We start from the raw sequence: 19,312 nt of genomic DNA on the forward strand, positions 1-19,312 counted from the left end.
GATTCGATTCTATCGCGTGAAAGTATAAGAACTCAACGGGATTCTCTTCTTTGTTGATCACTAGAAGAGGAAGTGCTCTTCGAGTTCTTAAGAATCATAATATTTTTTTCGTCTCGAAAAAAAAAGAAAGTGTATTATGTTATGTTAATGACGTGTGAAATTTCTTTTCAAATCAACAATCTTGAAAAGTTAAAGAGATTACAATTCAAAATTAATTTTGGGCCAATGTTGGGTTGGGACCATTCTATTCTTTTTGAGAATTTTTATTTGCCGTCCTAACTAATAAAATAACAATAAGTTCCGTTTGGATAAGGTTATGTATAATAATAAAATCATGACGTTGTACTTAAGCTTATTAATCAACCAAAATAAAATAAAACAAAGTTCAAAACATTCAGTATTGTTTATTTATATGTTCTAACTTCTAACTCTTTCTTTAGCTAAAACATAGTACGGTTTATAATTGTTTTCTTTGTGTTTAGTAGATTAGTTGTCTTGGCCTTCTTTTTAGTTAGTTCCTAGATATATAATATTGTATCTCGACAATGATGACAATAACATATCTAATATAATACTACGAGTAGGGTTTGGGGAAGGTGGCGTGTAGTGTGTATGTAGCCTTATTCTTATCTTGTATAGATAGAAAAGTTGTTTCCGATAAACCCTTGACTCAAGTAAAGAGAACATCATAATATCGTGTAGGTTATCGTATAACTTTAATTTTTTTATTTTCAGTTTTTGGAAATATGACTTAAAATGCATAACATGGAATATGATTCTTTTCTATTTTGTCTCAAGAAAAGCTTGACTTGAATTCTTCTCATAGAACCAAATTAAAGTATCTTGTTGCTTATGCCAATTATTATAAAATTATGGTTGCATTCATTGAATTTGGACTCCTATGGCACATCATGTGCCTCAAAATCAAACACTTCAAAAGCTGTTTGTTTATAATCAAATTAAAGCATATATTTTGAAGTTAAGCATATGATCATGTTGCAAGAAAGTTTGTTAGTCTTGACAAAAGTACCACATGCCTATGAGTGTATATGTCTTTGTATCTATTTACATGTATAATTTTCTATATCCTTTCGAACCTGACTAATGAATAACGTCAATATTAATTCTTTTATGTTTGCCATAAGAATCAAATGAACTTATTCGAAGAATCGTCTGAGTCATATATACAACGGGAACCTCACAGTCGTCATCTCCAATGTTAGATAGTAGGATATGGATGAGTCGTGTCTGAATTCAGATCGAACCAGACTCTTCTTTATTAGATTCATGATTTGACAATAAGATTTAAAGATAGAGATGCAAAGGATGTATACCAAAAAGGGAAAAACAATGAAACATTAAAAGAGTAACAAAAAAGGCAAGAAAATAAATAAGTAAATTGGTGGGATCTATAGGGACACACACAAACACGTGGAGTGTTATAAGAATTTATAAAAATAAAATAAAATTAACAAGTTAGAATTATATATTAATTAGGATACTTTAATGAGTATGATTAATTAATTAATTAATTACTTAATTAAGTTCCAATACATGTGCAAAAGTCTCCCAACTATTTTTTTTTAATTACATGTTGTGTTTATATAGTTCACGGGTGTTTCTATTATTGTTAGAAATTTTATTTATTTTTTAAAAGAAGATTTTGATGGAATTGCCATTAACTATATTAAATTATAATTTATAGACACCTAAACTATAAAGTAAGGTTAGGCTTCATGTTGTTTAGAGTATTGATTAATTATTATAAATTAATTAATAATTAGTTTGTGTCATCAATTATATATAAATAAACATAATTGTCACTTCACATGACTTAAAGCTGACTCCAGTACTCCACCCAACCTATTAGGCCTTTATATATGTTAAAAAAAAGTAGGTTTGTGTCACTTGGATTAAATTGATGATATTATTGATATATTGATTCATAATAATTAGATACGAAATTCGTCGTTAAATAGTTCGTATCTTACAAGATTTCTAGATAATTTGTAATTAAACAGTTCATAACTAACATGATTTTTGATAATTTGTCGTTAAATTAAATTGAAGATCTTTTATTGTCTAATGACAGAAGTTGTACGTCACTAATTAAACATTCTTTGAACATATCAAAAAAGGGATTAATATTACAACTTAAATTAATTCATTGGATTTGGATGTGATCTTTAATTAATCTTTTCTAAATCCTTCCAAAGTAATGGTTGCTTAAGGGAAAAAAGATGATTAAAAAGTTAATTAATAGACATCTTTGTTTAAACTTTTTTTGTTTGTTGATGGATCATGTCGGAAATAATGTAATGTTTTAACTTTAATAACTTGTGTAATCACTTATTATTGGTTAATTTCCTTGATAAACACCAAGTTGGTGGGCCATAATCAAGATTTGGGATATCTTAGAACGATAATAACATCATAATTTTTAATTATTAACAAGAAAAACATGATTAAGGTCTTGGTTTAATTAGTAATATATTATGATGGTGGAAGCCACTAATTAACAATTACATGGAAAAGAAATTAACACTTTGTTTAAGGACAGTTGTTGATGATTCAACAAGGAATTTGACAAAGTTGATTGGACAAGAATGCTATAAATTAAAAGTACTTAGGCAAGGGGTGGGGTTTTTGAGGGGGTGGGTTGGGTGTTCATGAGTTGAGTTTTTTTGTTTTTGGGTTTCTCATATGGTGTCTGATACTCTTATTGGAGTCCAACTAATCCGTGTTAGGTAGGACCAGTCGAAGGGTAACGCTCCCGACTAAGGATTTTAACATTAAAGCAACCGTTGATCTGAACTCAATATGTTTGATGTAGAATGTAGATATATATATAAGTGAAAACTCGCTAAAGTTGTTATGATTTACTAGTGATCACGTTTTGAGATAACTGTTTAGTAAATAACCTTTGATTCTCTACATTTTATGACCTTTTAGACAACGATCTAAAGATCCTTTTTGAGAAAACTACAAATCTTATGAGAGAACATCATACCATTGCCTAAAACTTTGTAGATGTTAGATGACAGTCTAATATTTTGTCAGTTCCAAGGGCTATATTAATTTGCACAACTTCTTAAAAATGAAAAATAAAAACTAAATAGTAACCTAAAAAGAGGACGTTTATGTAAATCAACAAAACCTTACAAGTCATTCGTTTGTATTAAATTCAAATCCTAGATCTGATTTTGCGAGACATAACCCTTCTCTAACTCTTGTCAACTTTATAAGTACAACTAAGAAGTTTCAAGTGGTTTCCTTTGGTAGAGTAGATTAATAGTGTTTTCTTTTTAAATATAGATTGGTTAAAACTTGTAAAATAGTTGAATTTAGGTGCCAATTTTCAAACCAAATTCCCAAATCATTGCCAAAAAGTTAAACCAAAGTACTACTACAACCAATAAAGTTTGCAAAAATGGACAATCACATCTTTGGTAGTTGAAATTTCAGATTTTCACAAGAATATATTTCAAACATGATATGGCTTTAATGCACTTTGATTAATTAGTGGTGTCTGCTAAAAAAATGAATCTGGCCAAAATGTGGCAAAGGTGACATGATTTAAAACTAAGTTTGTTTTTTTCCTTTAATAATTAGGCTTTTTTTTTGTGGCTATTTTTTCAAACTTGCATAGCATTGGCCTCATTATAATCATAGAAAATGGACAAAAATGGTCCCACTTGTTTTAAAGTTCCGACTTATTCAGATTCACATAACGTAAGGCTCATTAAAGAGCTAGCGATGTGTTCTTTATTAGAAACTCAAAATTTGTGGTTAAGAGTAAAGAAATATTCCATTTCACCATAATCCTTACTGGTATACGGGATAGCGATTCAAAATACCTAAAATTATGGGAATTACAAACTGATTATTATTTAGGACAACGAGTTTAGCTTAATATGCATCAATAATGTTAAATTATTATTTTTTACGTTTAGAGATCGATAACTATATGTATCCATCCATAAAAGTGGGACTATAGTAACCTTTAAAATAAAACAGACTATGTGTATACTTCAAGTATTATTATCAATAAATATAAATTAAAGATACATAAAAATATTAGAATTTAAAGTTTAATAAATGTATATTATTATTATATTTGTAAAAGTAAGATGCATGAATTTAAACGGAGCAAGTAACTACTTGTGTTTAGCAAAAATGAAAAGCTAGCTAGCTAGCATACAAAACCCTAAAGTAAGTACAAACTATTTGTGTTAATTAACCACTTGTTTAATTTTCATAGATAGGTTACAAAAGTACCCAAATTGTATAAATCCAAAATATTTTTTGTTTAGCTATTTGTTGCTAAGTCCCAACAACTTATAGTGCTATAATTAAGTTTCAATGTCTTTTTAAGGATGACCCCTTTAAATTCCCAATTAATTGAGGGTCACTTCACTAATTAAATTTCCCTTATGAGTCAGACCAATTTCTTGAGCCCCATAGCAAGGTCATTGTGTGGCCCAATCCTTGATTTTTTATTTTTCCCAACCTCTTTCTTTAGTTTTTATATATTTATAGTACTGATCGAGACCGTTTATGTGTATCTCGACTATTTATTTCTTATCAGTATCAGAATATCTCTAATATATGACAGACGTCTATTGAAATCTTGCTTGTCGTCTAATGGAAATGTTACCGAGGAACCAGATACTAACATGCGATAGAATTCATTGAAAATTAGCGTTTTTCTGGTATACCGAATATCTACCCTCGCCAAAACTTAGATAAATGGAAATAAATGACATAATATTTTTTCTCGTCTTTGCTTTGTATAAATTATGATATGTAAGGTTTTTTGCAGTTATTTTATTGATCATTAGGTCACGTCCTTCTCTATTTTTAACCTTATCAAGAGAGATAAGAGAATAAAGGAAAGTGAAAAAACATTGGATCCATGTAGTGATGTAGATGAAGCTATATATATTTATAAATATTATAGGCTGTTAGGTTTAGTGTTGTAAAATATATCTTAAGCTTCATTATGGGATCCTAATCTATTACTACTATATCTAGAAGCAATAATTAATTTCATATTAACAAATCCTATTATAATTAAACACCATTAGTTTAATTGACCCTACATTCATCATGCATGAACTTTTGCCTCCTAATTAATTAATTAAATTAAGTCATTGTTAAGTTGACTTTTGAATTTTTCATTTATGTAGATAGGTATCATAGTTACCTATAAGAAAAGATAATTCACTACAAGAAAAAGGTGAATTACATGAGGATTTTCCTGGGGATTAGTATGAAAATTTGCAGGAAAACAAGTTTCCTGCGGATTTTCATACTAATTCCTAGAAAAATTCCCATGTAATTCACATTTTTCCTGTAGTGATTAAAGTTGTTTATTACTAGGGAAAATGCATGTCTAAAGCCTATGGATATCAAATCATATCCTTATTGTCTCTTTAAAATGGTCATTTCATTAATTTAGTAGTAATACAAACTAATTATGGTTAGTTATGATTAGAATCTACCGGTCCAAAAGAATGTATAAGCTAAGCTTTCATTCAATGATTCAAAATATAATTTCAAATATTAAAATCAACACATTATGCATGGAATATTAAAGTCTAAATTGTGTTGAGAGAAAATTTGAAAGTGAGGCATTGCGAGTCTAAAATATGAACTTTATGGTTTCTGAATTTTAGGATAATAATGTCAAATGCTAGTTAGCACTGAGTTTCGAATTTCATATTTTTTCTCAATATTTTTCAAAAGGATTATATCAAAACAACATTTGATTACACATTGGATTGTTTTTCTTTAACATTTATATATATATATATATATATATATAAAAGATGAGTTTCAAATAAATGTTCAAACACAACTCTTTTCAAATATCACATTTTTAATATTCAAACGCCTACTTAATATATTTTTTAAATATCAATAAATAATTTAAATTAAAATTACTAAATTATGTCGAACTCGTATAGATTGAAAACAATTTTTCTATTCATAAAAATAAGTAAGATATGTGTATATTTCATCTTTTTACAGACTTCATCTATAAAATTATACAGGTATATATATATCAATTCTATAGGCTTATAGCTGAGGTCTGGAAAGGATAAAATATACATGTACGTTACTCTTATTTTTATGAGTAGAGAATTAAATTGTTTTTCGATAAATTCTCGACTTTCGGGGCTAGGGTGGGCAGGGGCGGACCCACGTGAGTTCCATGGGGTTCACCCGAACCCCCTTGGAAAAAAATTACACGATATATATAAGGTAATCTTCTATATTTATGTGCATATATATTTTGAACCCCCTCAATGACAAGCAGAAACTAATAGCCCAGCGACAGCTGGTCCCTTTGAAATTAAGCTTCATGTCGAGGGTTTGAATCCCTGTGTTAGCGTTTTATTTTTTTATTTTTTAGTTTCAGTTTCGTTTTTCACTTTTTTTTTTAGTTTTTTATTTTATAAAACATGCGAAAAGTGTGGTTTTAAATCCAAAAAAAATCAATGATCCGCCACTAAAATTATATACTACTACTTCCTTAAAATTTTGTTTTGTTGGCTTATATACACGTTTATATTTTTATTTTTGAACCCTCTGAACGAAAATTCTGAGTCCGCCACTGAGGGTGGGAAGTGGGGGGATGGGGTAAGGAGACATGGTGGGACATATTTGGAGTTATGGTGAAGACTTTGTAACTTGTAAGAGCTTTTGATTGAACATTTTACGAATATAAAAACATTAGTATATCAAAAGAAAGTTGAAGAATATTTGGTCTATTTTAAGTGTAGGTTGTAACTAATTAACTTTTTTCTCTTTCTATCTCAAGTCTACTAGTCTTGTAGTTAGTAAGATTCGTAGAGATCTCTTGCCATCGAAAAAAATCACAAAATAATAAAATAAATAATAATAGTAATAATAAAAAAGACAAATAAAAACTATATATTATATGGATTTCATCGTCAATCACGCAAAATTCCTAATATTATGATTCATCATCAACACGTAATGTGGGGTCCCAACTTGAAGTTGTAACACCTGAATTATTAGTTCATTTTATTTTTATATTTCATAGTGCCCTTAGGAATATTATACGATAAATACTTATTCTCACTTGATTTTAATATTAAATTAAGTAATTTTCTGTTTTCATCTTACATGTGAAAAATAGAGGGAGTCATATGTCATTTATAAAAAAATATATATTTTTTGTTATTGATTTAATATAAATACAAAGTACATGCTCAAACTAAATATAATGCGTGTATATCAACATATATTCCCTCTGTCTCTATTTACTTGTTCGGTTTTGACTTGGTATACCTATTAAGAAAATAATAATTGATCTAGTAAGCTTACCATTTTACCCCTATTAATTGATAAAATTTCAAAATTAATTTACTCATTAAAGAGGCTCTACCTTTTTCAACAAGGTTAACTCTCAAAATAAATCAAGGGTATAATAGGTGAAAAAAAATATTGTTTTTTCTTGATTTGTTAAAAATAACAAGTGAAAAGGGACATAGTTGTATTGAACCATAACCACATTTTGACATCTTAAGTTCGAATCAGTATGAAGAAAATTGTTTTGGGATTCAGATACATGTGAGCTTCAATACAAATATCAATCACCGAATTATAAAATTTAAAATGTTAGTGTAATTATTTTTGTAAATTTTCCACATATTGACTAATCATCATCCCATAAGGAAGATTGATTTCAATTTTCTATTTGCAACTTATGAGTTATGACTTCTTCAACTTATTGAATGTTTGAAAATATTTCTGGTTCTTGACTCTTGCAAAAAAGGGCATTACTCATTTATAAAGCCAAATAATTTGTGGACTATACTTTTAGCAATTTTTTTATCAAAATAAGAGATGCTGGAATGTTTAATGCTCCTTCAAACTATCAAGAAAACAAAAAAAGATGAATACACTTAAAACGAGGTAAAGAAAAAAAAATTGGGATACTAAATTCATATATATATAAATATCATATTGAGAATATTTAATTTATCGAATTTGTTGCTGACTCAAACAGTACGATTATATTAGATAAGTTGTATTAGTATGAGGGAGACACGTGGGCCATAGAGAAAAGGTGTGATTACATTTGATCAATAAATAAGCATAGATGTGCATGAATCTAAGGTTAGATACTGTTCCTATGTAACCGTTGGATAATTATTGACATATTCGTATATTGCAATATTAATTTTTTAATCCGAATTCGTATATTGCAATATTAATTTTTTAAAGGCGACGTTTTTAATATGATTTTTTTTTTTGTAATATGCAGAATTCGAACCAAGACCCATAATCTATGTTGATCTATACGTACGGTATCAAAAATAATTTTAGTTGTATCATTAAAGTTTATAGAGATATTGGATTTAATAATAATTGATTAATATCGGTAAAAGTTGTAATAATAATTTTTATCAATGTGTATATATTTATTGATGCTAAAAATTATTTTTATTATAATGTACATTACATGCATGAAATTATTACTTTATTTTTGACTTTTTTACATTAATTTTATTTCTTATTGGTTTGGTGTGTGTCGGCTCCTGTGATTAAGCTAATACAGCTGTTCAAATGAAAGAGAAAAATCCAAGGACATTTTTGGAATAAAATGAATTTAATACAATTTTAAGATACAAATATTTGACATATAATATTTTAACTTTTTAAGGGACCATATTATAGACTATAAATACTTGTAGAGATAAAATTTATCAAGTGGTTCATCATCTATTATATATTTATCAAAATAGTAAGAAAACACATAAGTTATTAGAAGACATTTAAAGTACAATTTAATTTTTTTTTATGTATCAATAAGTTAGATCAATATCGTGAGTTATTTCACGCAATAAATAAATAAAATTGTATACTTAAAAAAAAAAGTAGACATGCAAATTCACAGATCTAAAAATAGATATAGTGCAAAAATATAGTTTACGAGTTCAACCAATCTAAAGCTTTTGATTTATTAATATGTATTTAGAACTCGATAATATATTAAAATTTTAAATATATAAACTTCAAATCAGGTAATATCTACTCGCACTTATAAAAACAAGAATAAAATATAATAGGTAAATTGAGACAATTAAAGTACTAATTATAATTTAATTTTAGACATCTCAATTTTGAAGTAATTCCATGAAAGGCACGGTCATTTCTGTTAGGTACTAGTTTAGACAACTTTTACAAGAATCCTCATGTGATATCTTGTCCCCTAAACAATGATCATGGTTTTAGTATTTTTTTATTCGGTGTTCGGAGTTTATATTGAAGCTTCGATTAAATTTGAATCATGCACTGCAGTACATTTGAGAGTGATATTTTCAATAGAATTTTCTTTATACATAACTCAAATCCGAAACTCTAATTAAGGGTGGAACAATTCCACCACTGCATCCAATACTCATAGTATATGTTCTTCTGATCTTTCATCATATGATTTTGGTAAATAAAAGCTACAAAGTTCTTTCATTTGTTTTTCTTTGAGTTGCGGGTCTGTCATATAATCATTTCTCTGTAAGATTTGTATATACAGTATTTTCTGAATATGTTATTGTTATTATTGTTCCGAAATCTACAAAGTGCAATGAGGACATAAAAATTTACACTACTAAAAAAACAATGACCTAAACTAAATGACAATCATTTGACAGTTCAACAACCCTACTACTTTCACATGAATCAAATTCACTCCACTATACTCAATAGTTCAATTGAAACAAGACAAAATTTAAAACCTCAAGTAAACAAAAACAAACAAACAAATTGACACTTTCACTATCTCTAATTTTGATGTGTAATTCGTCTAAAATACCATATACTTCGATTTTCAAAAGTTTGACACTTGCCCGTCCTTCTCTTGACCCATCCTCATCGATCTGTCTTCCATCATGAGTATCACATGCATGCATTTACCTACTTAATATTTATACAAATACAAAAAAGTTCAAAATATAAAATATCGAGTACGCGTAAATATTTTACGAGTGGGTCCCAATTTAGTCACTCTTTAACTTGTTGATGTTCCTAAACTTCTCCTTGTGATGTCCGCAACAAACTATTTTTCTCTCTCTTACTTTATAATAAAATATTCTCTTTGCTAAATTAAAATATTAAAACCCTTCCAAACTTTGTATTATATAATATAACTTATACATGCATTCATTTCCCTATCGCCTTCTCATTTGTTTCAAAATTCTCTTACATTTTTATTTGTCTCACCTTCTCCTTCATTAATTTCACATATACACTTATAGTCACACACATACATATTTAAGGAGAAACATCTATATGGCGGAATTGGAATATCGCGCAGGTTCTAATACTAGTGGACGATTAAAATTATTTGGTTTCAACGTTATAGAAGATCAGGAACAAGAGGTTGAGTCTACAAAAACGTCATCGGGGTCACCGGAATCCGGTGAGTTTCCGGCGATCGATGGCCGGAAATATGAGTGTCAATATTGTTCTAGGGAATTTGCAAATTCACAAGCTTTAGGTGGACATCAAAATGCTCACAAAAAAGAAAGGCAACAATTGAAACGTGCCCAAATTCAAGCTAGTAGAAATGCTTATATGAGGAACCCGATTATCTCCGCGTTCGCTCCGCCATCTCACCTCCTCACTCCGCCGGGTACTGTGGTGTACCCGGCGGGGTCAAATCCATCGTGGGTTTATGTACCACGCGCTCCACCATCCTTCCATGTGTCACATGGAGGGAGAGGCGTAGCGAACTTTCACTATATTGGCGGTATAGAGGAGCCCAACTTAACAAGTGTTGGGCCTCAACATGTTAAGGCCCATGGTGGTAGAGTTGATGGAAATAATGGGCCATCATTGAGTAGTTTCTCTAGACCGGATTTTGGGCCCAATTGTGATGACCCGTTTGGATTGGATCTACATCTAAGCCTTGCACCAGCCGGGTCATAGAAATAGCGTTTACTGGCCACTCGTTTTTTCTACCTTTGAAAAATAGTTATCGTCATAAAATTTCAAATTTCACCGTTGAAATTTCAAGACATTTCGACTATGCCTTTGAAAATTGGCCAAGATTTCAAATCTCACAAGTGAAATTTTCGAATTTCAATTATAAGAACTGAAAAGTGTCTATTTGTGAATTTATGTCGGCTCACGGCTTGGCTTGGATATAATCTATAGGAGAGTAGAATTATAATTTATCCTAAAAATGGGATCTTGTACATGATCAAATTATTTATTTAATTTTTCAATATATCAAAGAAAAAAAATTTCATTATGTGCATTTGCTGATTTTATTTCATTTTTGTCTTCTTTATTTTTGTTTTTTATATGATAGTTGTTAAATATATTTGATTTCTTTCTGTATTTACTTTTTGTATTTAGAACAGATCAGAAAAAAAAATTAACTTCGCCACTGATTAAATCTTGATTCACCGAACCAAGTTAGTTGTTTTTGCATGACATGTATTTAAGTGTCAACTTTTTTTTTTTTTAATATAACACAATAGCAAATTAAATTTGTTTTATTGCATGAGTGACCATGTGTCTTCTTGCTAATCCCCTCCTAATTCACGGGTTTTCCTAATTAGTATTATTAATTGTTATTTTAAAATCAAAAAGGTTTTGATGGGATTGCCATTACCTTAATTATAATTAAATATAATTTTCAAAAAAGGAGATAACAACTTGAAAATTAAGTCAGAATTATTGGGATATTATCTTTAAATCTCTTTTAGGATCCTTCTAAAGTAATGGCTCCAAAAAGGAAGTTATAAGATGACTGGAAAGTTAATGATTTAATTATATTTATTTTGTACATTATGATGGGATCATGTCACAAATATAATATAATTTCATGTTTAAAAATCAATATAATAACTTCTTATTGGTTGATTAATCTTGATAAACACTAGTTGGTGGGCCATAATTAAGATTTGGGAGATCTTTGAAAAATAATATTGTCATCACTTTCAATCAACAACAAAGAAAGTTAATTAGCATGATTAAGGTCTCCCTTGATTAAAAGTGTTTTAATTAATTTGTATGTATTATGATGATGGAAAACCATTAGGAAGAAAAAAGGAACACTTTGTTTAACAAGAGGACTTGCCAAAGTTGATTAGACAAGAATACTACAACATTCTACGAACATATTTATTCACACTTGATATTTATGATAAATCAAATAATTTAAACCTAATTATTATAATTAAATTAAGAATACATATTACTTAATCAAAATTAACTAACAAATTTTATAAATATTGAAGTTTCCTTTGACTATTTTATGTGTATATTTTAATATATTTTAATGTATTTTTAAGTAAAAATATTTATATTCACGATATATATGTCTTATATTAATTATATATATAATTTCCAAACAATTAAGGTATACCTGAGTTTGGGGAGTTTGACTTTGACTTCTACCTTCGTTATTAAAAAAATACAAAAAGGGAGACTTGATGCAAAAAACCTTCAAAAGAGAAAAAAAAAAAAGCACCATATGCAGAGCTATATATAGTATTACATTAATTAATTTAATATAAATACCGAGTGTGTGACATTCAGAGTACAAACTTGCAATACCATAGAGCGAAACACATATCAACAAAACACAGTAGACATGTTGATATATAAGAAAACATGATTTTAGGTCTCGTGACACATTTTAAAATCGAGTCAATCTAGGTTCAAATTGGATATTTTAGTTATTCATTAGTTGTGGATCCAAGAAGCAAAAAATTGCAGTATATGTAGGACCCAAACATGGCTAATTAATGTTACATTCTTCTTGGTTCCTAAATTCTTATATAAAAACTATGTGTTTGTTTTAACAGTGTGAGGCACATCCACATGTGTTTCTTCCTAACATTATTCTACTAGCCATGTGCATGCAAAATTGGATCGTTTGACAGCTGGTTAGAAGTGTATAGGTAGGTAGTAGTTATTTTATCTTTCGTCTTGTATAATATAATATGTTAATTCACTCATAATTTATATATATGTATATGTTAATTATTCAAGTTTTTAAATTGCAAACCAAATATCGTATTAACTTTATAATACATGAATAACTTATTTTCTAACTAGCTACCTACTAAATATTGTATAATTCATATAAAAATTAATACATGAATAAAATTGCTTCTTTACTACCTACGAAACGATCTTTGTCATTACAAATTTATAATTTTTGAAAATTGGGTGTAAAAGAATATAAAAGGTTATTTCATTATATATATTTTTGAAATTGTAGTCGTCATTAGTATATATTGAATGAATAATAAGTATATATATAGTTTGTGTAGGTTATATAAATATTAGGATTATTTTTGTTGTAGATTTTGTTGGACTAATTTTATATCTTTAATTTTCTATCTTCTGGTTACTAAAGACGTGAAGTTAAGGGAAACAAAATTTCCTTTTTCCTTTCTTCTTACAACTTTTCTACAAGTTTTACAATAATGAAACGTGTGAATTTTCAAAACTTCACCCCTAATTATAAAAATGGACAATCAACGTCGAAAATAATATAATACTATATATACATGATCAAAATAATTATTTTTCATTTATATTTATAATATTGAAGTTACTCCTGACTGTTTTATGTGTTTATTTTTTTATATTTTAATATATATTTTAATGAAAATTTTGACTCTGCCTGTTAAAAACACATTACCCCCACGTTAATCATATAAAGTTGCCAAAATGGTTCATAATAAGGACGAATTCGATTTAATCAGATTAATAGGTATCGGAAAAATTCTATACGTAAATTTGGATTAGTAGATATTGAATAAGAATTTTATTTTCATTAATTAATTTCGTCTATTTAGATCTATATATGCAGAAAACGAAAAAAAAAAAAAGGTGTTGTGGTTATTTAGCCACATTTGCAAAGTCTCAACCACTAATTAATTACTTGCTTTAAGTTTCATAATCATTTTTGAGTGCGTCTCCTCTCCATTCAATTGAAAATTCATTTTTCAAAAAATTAATAACCTTCTAGTATTTAATATTCATTAGTGTGATTGATTTAAATTTATATCGCACTACATGGTTATGGTGTAGTGGTGGGACTGGTTCACCTTTAATTAGAGGTTTCAAATTGGAGTCCTGAGTATGAAGAAAATCTAGTTGGGAGCACCACTCTCGTAATGGGCCCTACAATGCGCAATTTGGATTAGTCAAGGCTCTAATACAGACATCAAACAGGGAGTGAAAAACCAAAAAACTGTATCGCGTATGTAAAACTTATTAAAGGGAATAATTCTCCTCAATTAACATTGATTTCTCCATTTTCAGAGCTAGAGACAGAGTCAAAATTTCAACGTTAATGATTCTGAACTTTAGAATGATGACTTCAATTTCAAACAACAAGATAATTCTTAATACAAATATATTATCTGGAAAAAAAGTTATCAATCTCATATTTAAACTCCTAATTTTGTTCATGCTCAGAGTTTGAACTCCAAAGTTATGATCGAGAAGTCGGACCAACTTCTTGAGCCCCATATAGGAGGGAATATTGTGGCCCAATCTTTTGCTTCCTTGAGTGTATATTTTCTAACCTTCCACTAGAGACAAGATAAGAAACAAACGTAAAAATCTCTAAATGGATAAACATATATGATTAAAAACTAATCATTTTTTATACTTTATAGGCAGTTAGGTTTAGTGTTGAGGAAAAAATATATATTCTCCTATAAGCTTTCATTATAGGACCTAAACTAAGTCTAACTCCTAAATCTAGATACCTTAATTTCAGGTTAATTTAACAAACCCTATAGTCATCATTAATGTACTAGATTATATAATAATAATTATAACATTGACCCTACATATATATATTTATGATGCATGAATTCTTGCCTCCTTTGCCCACCTCCACAAACCCCAAATTAATTTATTTTTAACCAATAAACTAATAATTAAATTAAGTCATGGTTATGTTGACTTTTGGAATATTTTGTTTTTGAGGATAGATATCATAATTACCAAATAGGTTAAGACTGATGATTATGAACTATATATCACAAGAATCTATGGGTGGAAATTAAAGAATATAATCTTTATTCACTCATCGTAATCGAGTAGTTTCTTTTTCTTCGATGTGTATTACTATTATTTGTTAAAAAAATATCTTCATCTGCTTTGTATATTACTATTTCTTGTCATATTTTCTTGCTATCATGCTTCATATATTTTTCTTTTGAGACGGAGATTTATCCGAGACAACATCTATATCATACAAAGATAAAAATAAGATCTGCATATATTTTATCTTTTTCCAAATCCCATTTTATGAGATTACGATTAGACTGAATATGTTATTATCATATTATTATTATTATTATTATTTATATATTAAAATAAACATATAATGCATGGTGAATCAAAGTCCCCTATTTGGGAAATTTGAAAGTGGGGGTCTATAAGGAGACATGGTGGACCATATTTTGAGTTGTAGTGAAGACTTTGTAAGTGGTTTTGATTGAAATTACATTCATGAATATAACATCATTAATAAATTTTATTAAAAAGTTGAAGAATATTTTGTTTATTTTAAGTGAGACTTAGCTATCTAATTAACTTTTTACTGTTCTCTTTCTTTGGAGTTGTTAGTAAGATTCGAAAAGATCTCTTGCTATGGAAAAGAAAAACACAAATTAATTAATTATTAATTAAAGAAACAAAGACAAGAAAAGAAGAAAACTATGGATGGAGTTCAAGTGTTCAACGTCAATCACGTAAACATCATGAATAATACTTCATAATTAAATTAAAACATAATATAGTGGGGTCCAAACTTCAACGGTAACTTAATTACCGCTAAATATTCTTGCAAATCAATATTACAGACATTAAAAAGGAAATCTATTGTCATTAAATGTCTCTTTTGTTGTAGTCACTAACTATATTTATAACTTAAACAATGATATATGATAGTGTCTTGGTGAATACTGACACATAAAGACGAATTCAAAATTTAAAAACTTATAAGTTGTCTTGCAACGACACCAAATACTACATAATCATGATTGGATTTACAATATATATTCATCTATACATATAAGATCTGAATTGAAATTATTGTGTTTACGTGAACCGATAATCAACTATGAAAAAGAGGTGATTTCAAGCTAAAAGTCTAGCCATCAACTCAAGTATAGGTCATGTCAAAGAGCAAATTTATCGGTGCTTATAGTCTATGAATCGTAGGTTAGATAATGTTCCTCCATCACACATGTGGATTACAAAATAATTTATCTTAGTAATCTACGAATATTATTATTTTTATTTATCGTGAAGGATAGTAAGCTTAAGTATATATTCGTACAAATAATGAACGTTAAAAGTTGTTTGACTCTACAACAAGAGGTTGGCTCTACAAAAATGTACTCTGATCCAATTCGTCGGAATTCAATAATTTTTTTAGAGCGGTGGATTTACCATGCGCAACACGCCTCCCTTCCACGTGTCGAATGGCGGGAGGGGTGTAGGAAACTTTCACTACACCGGCAGTGTAGCAGAGCCCAGCTTAAAAAGTATCGGGCCTCAACACGTTAAGGCCCACAATGGTAGAGTCGATGGAAATAGTGGGCCATCATTGAATAGGTTTTTGAGCCCTATTTTGATGATCCTTTTGAATTGGATTTACAAAATTTATTTATTTATTTCACACTAAATAGAAAAAAAAACCTCCTTATTGTTACGAATTCGATTTTTTGTAATTTATTGATTGCTATAGCGATTTCAAGTAAATGTATGTGAACCCATAATCAATATTATAGATCCGCCCATACTAAGCTAGTATATACCTAGATAATCATCCATAATTCCCCACCTAACCCACTATTCAAAAGATTTAGTCTTGTAGTCCATAACAAATGTTATTTCGTTATATATGTATATTTTTTTATCTGAGATCATAATTAAAGTATAACATAAAATATATGATATCTTTATATGATTATTTTCTTTCATTCAAATTGTAAGTAACCATAGGAGATTATTTTCTCAGATGATCTCGTTACTTGAATATTGTTTTATGAAAAAAAATGTGAGGGGGAGCCATTTTGGAAGTTAGTTTGTCTTGATCAAAAGGTAGGATTTTAGAGTTTGGATAATGATATACTCATAATGTGAAGTTTACTTGGCACACCAAGTGCTTAATTGAAGTAAGAAGACAATTTGTTGAGGAGACTTGTCCTTTTTTGAAGTTAACAATTTATTTGCAAGTATAGTTAAGCTTTGATATGATTTTACATACACCATAACATTTGTATGAATTTACCACTTTTTAAAATTTATTTTATAACATTTAAGAAATTAAGAAAATTGTCATTAAAAACACATATAAATGTTTTTTTAAAAATAAATGTACTAATAATTGAGAAGGCTGAAAGGAAGCTCGATGAAGTGAAAGAACTGAAAAGGAAGTTCGATATATAATATATGGAGAGGAAAATTCATTAACAAATAATAGAACACCTAATTAAGTACAATGAAAGGTATAGATTGAAGGATTGTGATTGCATAACCCACTATAACTTAAAAAGAATTTGATTCACCATTAATGGCAAAAAATCCGCTAAAAAACAAAATCCCATTTGCTCCTATGTGTTATATTTGGATACAACATGCAAAATTGATTGGACTATAGTGAAACCCAAGGCATGTGATATGACTCAAATATTAAATCATTGCCCTATATTTTTTATTTGTGCACCTAACAATTACTCTTTATAATAAAAGCATTAATTAGCTATCGATATGTTATAATATGTTAAATCGTACATTATCGATGTTTATAAGGTAAATTACGTACCTTGCACTCCAGAGCATAACTTAGGAGAGGTGAAGTCAAGTTTTGAACTTGACGAATTCCAAATTCTAGAATATTGACATAAAATGTTACGATAGTAATTGAGTTTTGAATTTAATTTTTGTTCACATATTTATTAATTTTTTAAAATTTAAATACATAATTTAAACTAAAATTACATATTGAATACGTCAACTTCTAGATCCGACTCCCATCTAGAGGTTAATGATCAAGTGTATTAGGAATCATGATCGGTCAAGTACTTTAAATCTCAATAAAGACCAAAAATACTAGGTGATGTTCTCTCCATCTGTCCAAGTGTTGATGAAATGTTTACTCGATACTTGTAATTGATGGAATATAATAGATACCTCATAAAATTAATTGAGATATGTGTATATTAATTCAGATCTTTTGTGTGGGGGGAGGGGGGTGGAGGGGTTAAATCACCTTTTTCTTGTAATTGGTTGAGTTATCTAATATTTCATAGAAGTGGGGCTTTTATTTTGTTGATTGTGATCATGTGAAGTAGCAAGCTATCTACTATGAAAGGTACTTTAATTTGTTCCATCAATTTAGCATGATTGCCTCACTTAGAGGGAGCTAGCTAGCTTTCACCAAGTGATGTTTGAACTTATAGATTGAGACAAAAGTAAACCACAAAACCTTTATTATAAAAATTATATTGTCTAGCATATAATATTTATAATATGATGAGTCTTCTCCTTTTGTCTTTTTATTAACTTCTATAAATAAATATTGCTTCATATAAGAACTTGAGTGGAAGGTGACAAAACAATTGATTTTTTTAAAAAAAACTCTTGATTAATTAAATTAAGAAAGTGGATGTCTACATCACTTAAAAATGCACTAATGAAGGAGAAATTATTGGGCCCTCTAAGAAAAAAAGAATATAATATATAATTAAAAAAACAGCTAGCTATGAGTACTATGGGGTTAAGTTATTTTTTTGTTTCATGATCAGACAAAAGTTGTGGGAATGAGATTGATTTTTTCCAAGTTCTTTTGCCTCACCAACCACTTCAAGAGTTGCTTCACTTTGTACTACTCATATGTCAAAAATCTCTTAGAAGAAACTTTTTTTTAATAATTGTGGTATCCGAGTTTAACTTGTACATAATATTACAAGATATTTGTTATTTTCTATCGGTATAAATATAGAGTAATTTTACCCATTAAGGCGTAAATAGAGTCAAAACAATCACCAAATTTGTTTTTCGCGCCTCTATTAAATTTGAACCTGACAAATAATGATTCTCAACCTGATCATTATTTCATATTTTTAATGGAGAAAAGAAATTCTTCATTTTTTCCTTTCTTCTCTTCTTCCAAGTGCTCAAATTTTCACAATAGCAGTAGAAACGAATTTAGAAAAAGTAAAAAACGTCACACCTGAGATTTGAGCATGTATTTATCTTATTTTAAAGGAGCTTCAATATTTTGTAT

At 28.6% G+C, this 19,312-nt stretch overlaps 1 protein-coding gene across 1 annotated transcript; it reads left to right on the plus strand.

Moving 5' to 3' along the window:
- The first annotated feature begins 10,187 nt into the window (after positions 1-10,187).
- Positions 10,188-11,291, plus strand: LOC125869321 (zinc finger protein GIS3-like). Its single transcript, XM_049549891.1, has one exon. The coding sequence runs from the start codon at positions 10,324-10,326 to the stop codon at positions 10,960-10,962; it is 639 nt and encodes a 212-aa protein (XP_049405848.1). The 5' UTR covers positions 10,188-10,323; the 3' UTR covers positions 10,963-11,291.
- Positions 11,292-19,312: the final 8,021 nt, after the last annotated feature.

This window comes from Solanum stenotomum, chromosome 6 (assembly GCF_019186545.1).
Source record: "Solanum stenotomum isolate F172 chromosome 6, ASM1918654v1, whole genome shotgun sequence".
Lineage (NCBI taxonomy): Eukaryota > Viridiplantae > Streptophyta > Magnoliopsida > Solanales > Solanaceae > Solanum > Solanum stenotomum.

Bases quoted from the DNA above. Each gene is read 5' to 3' on its own strand.
- LOC125869321 (XM_049549891.1), top strand. From the start codon at position 10,324: ATGGCGGAATTGGAATATCGCGCAGGTTCTAATACTAGTGGACGATTA.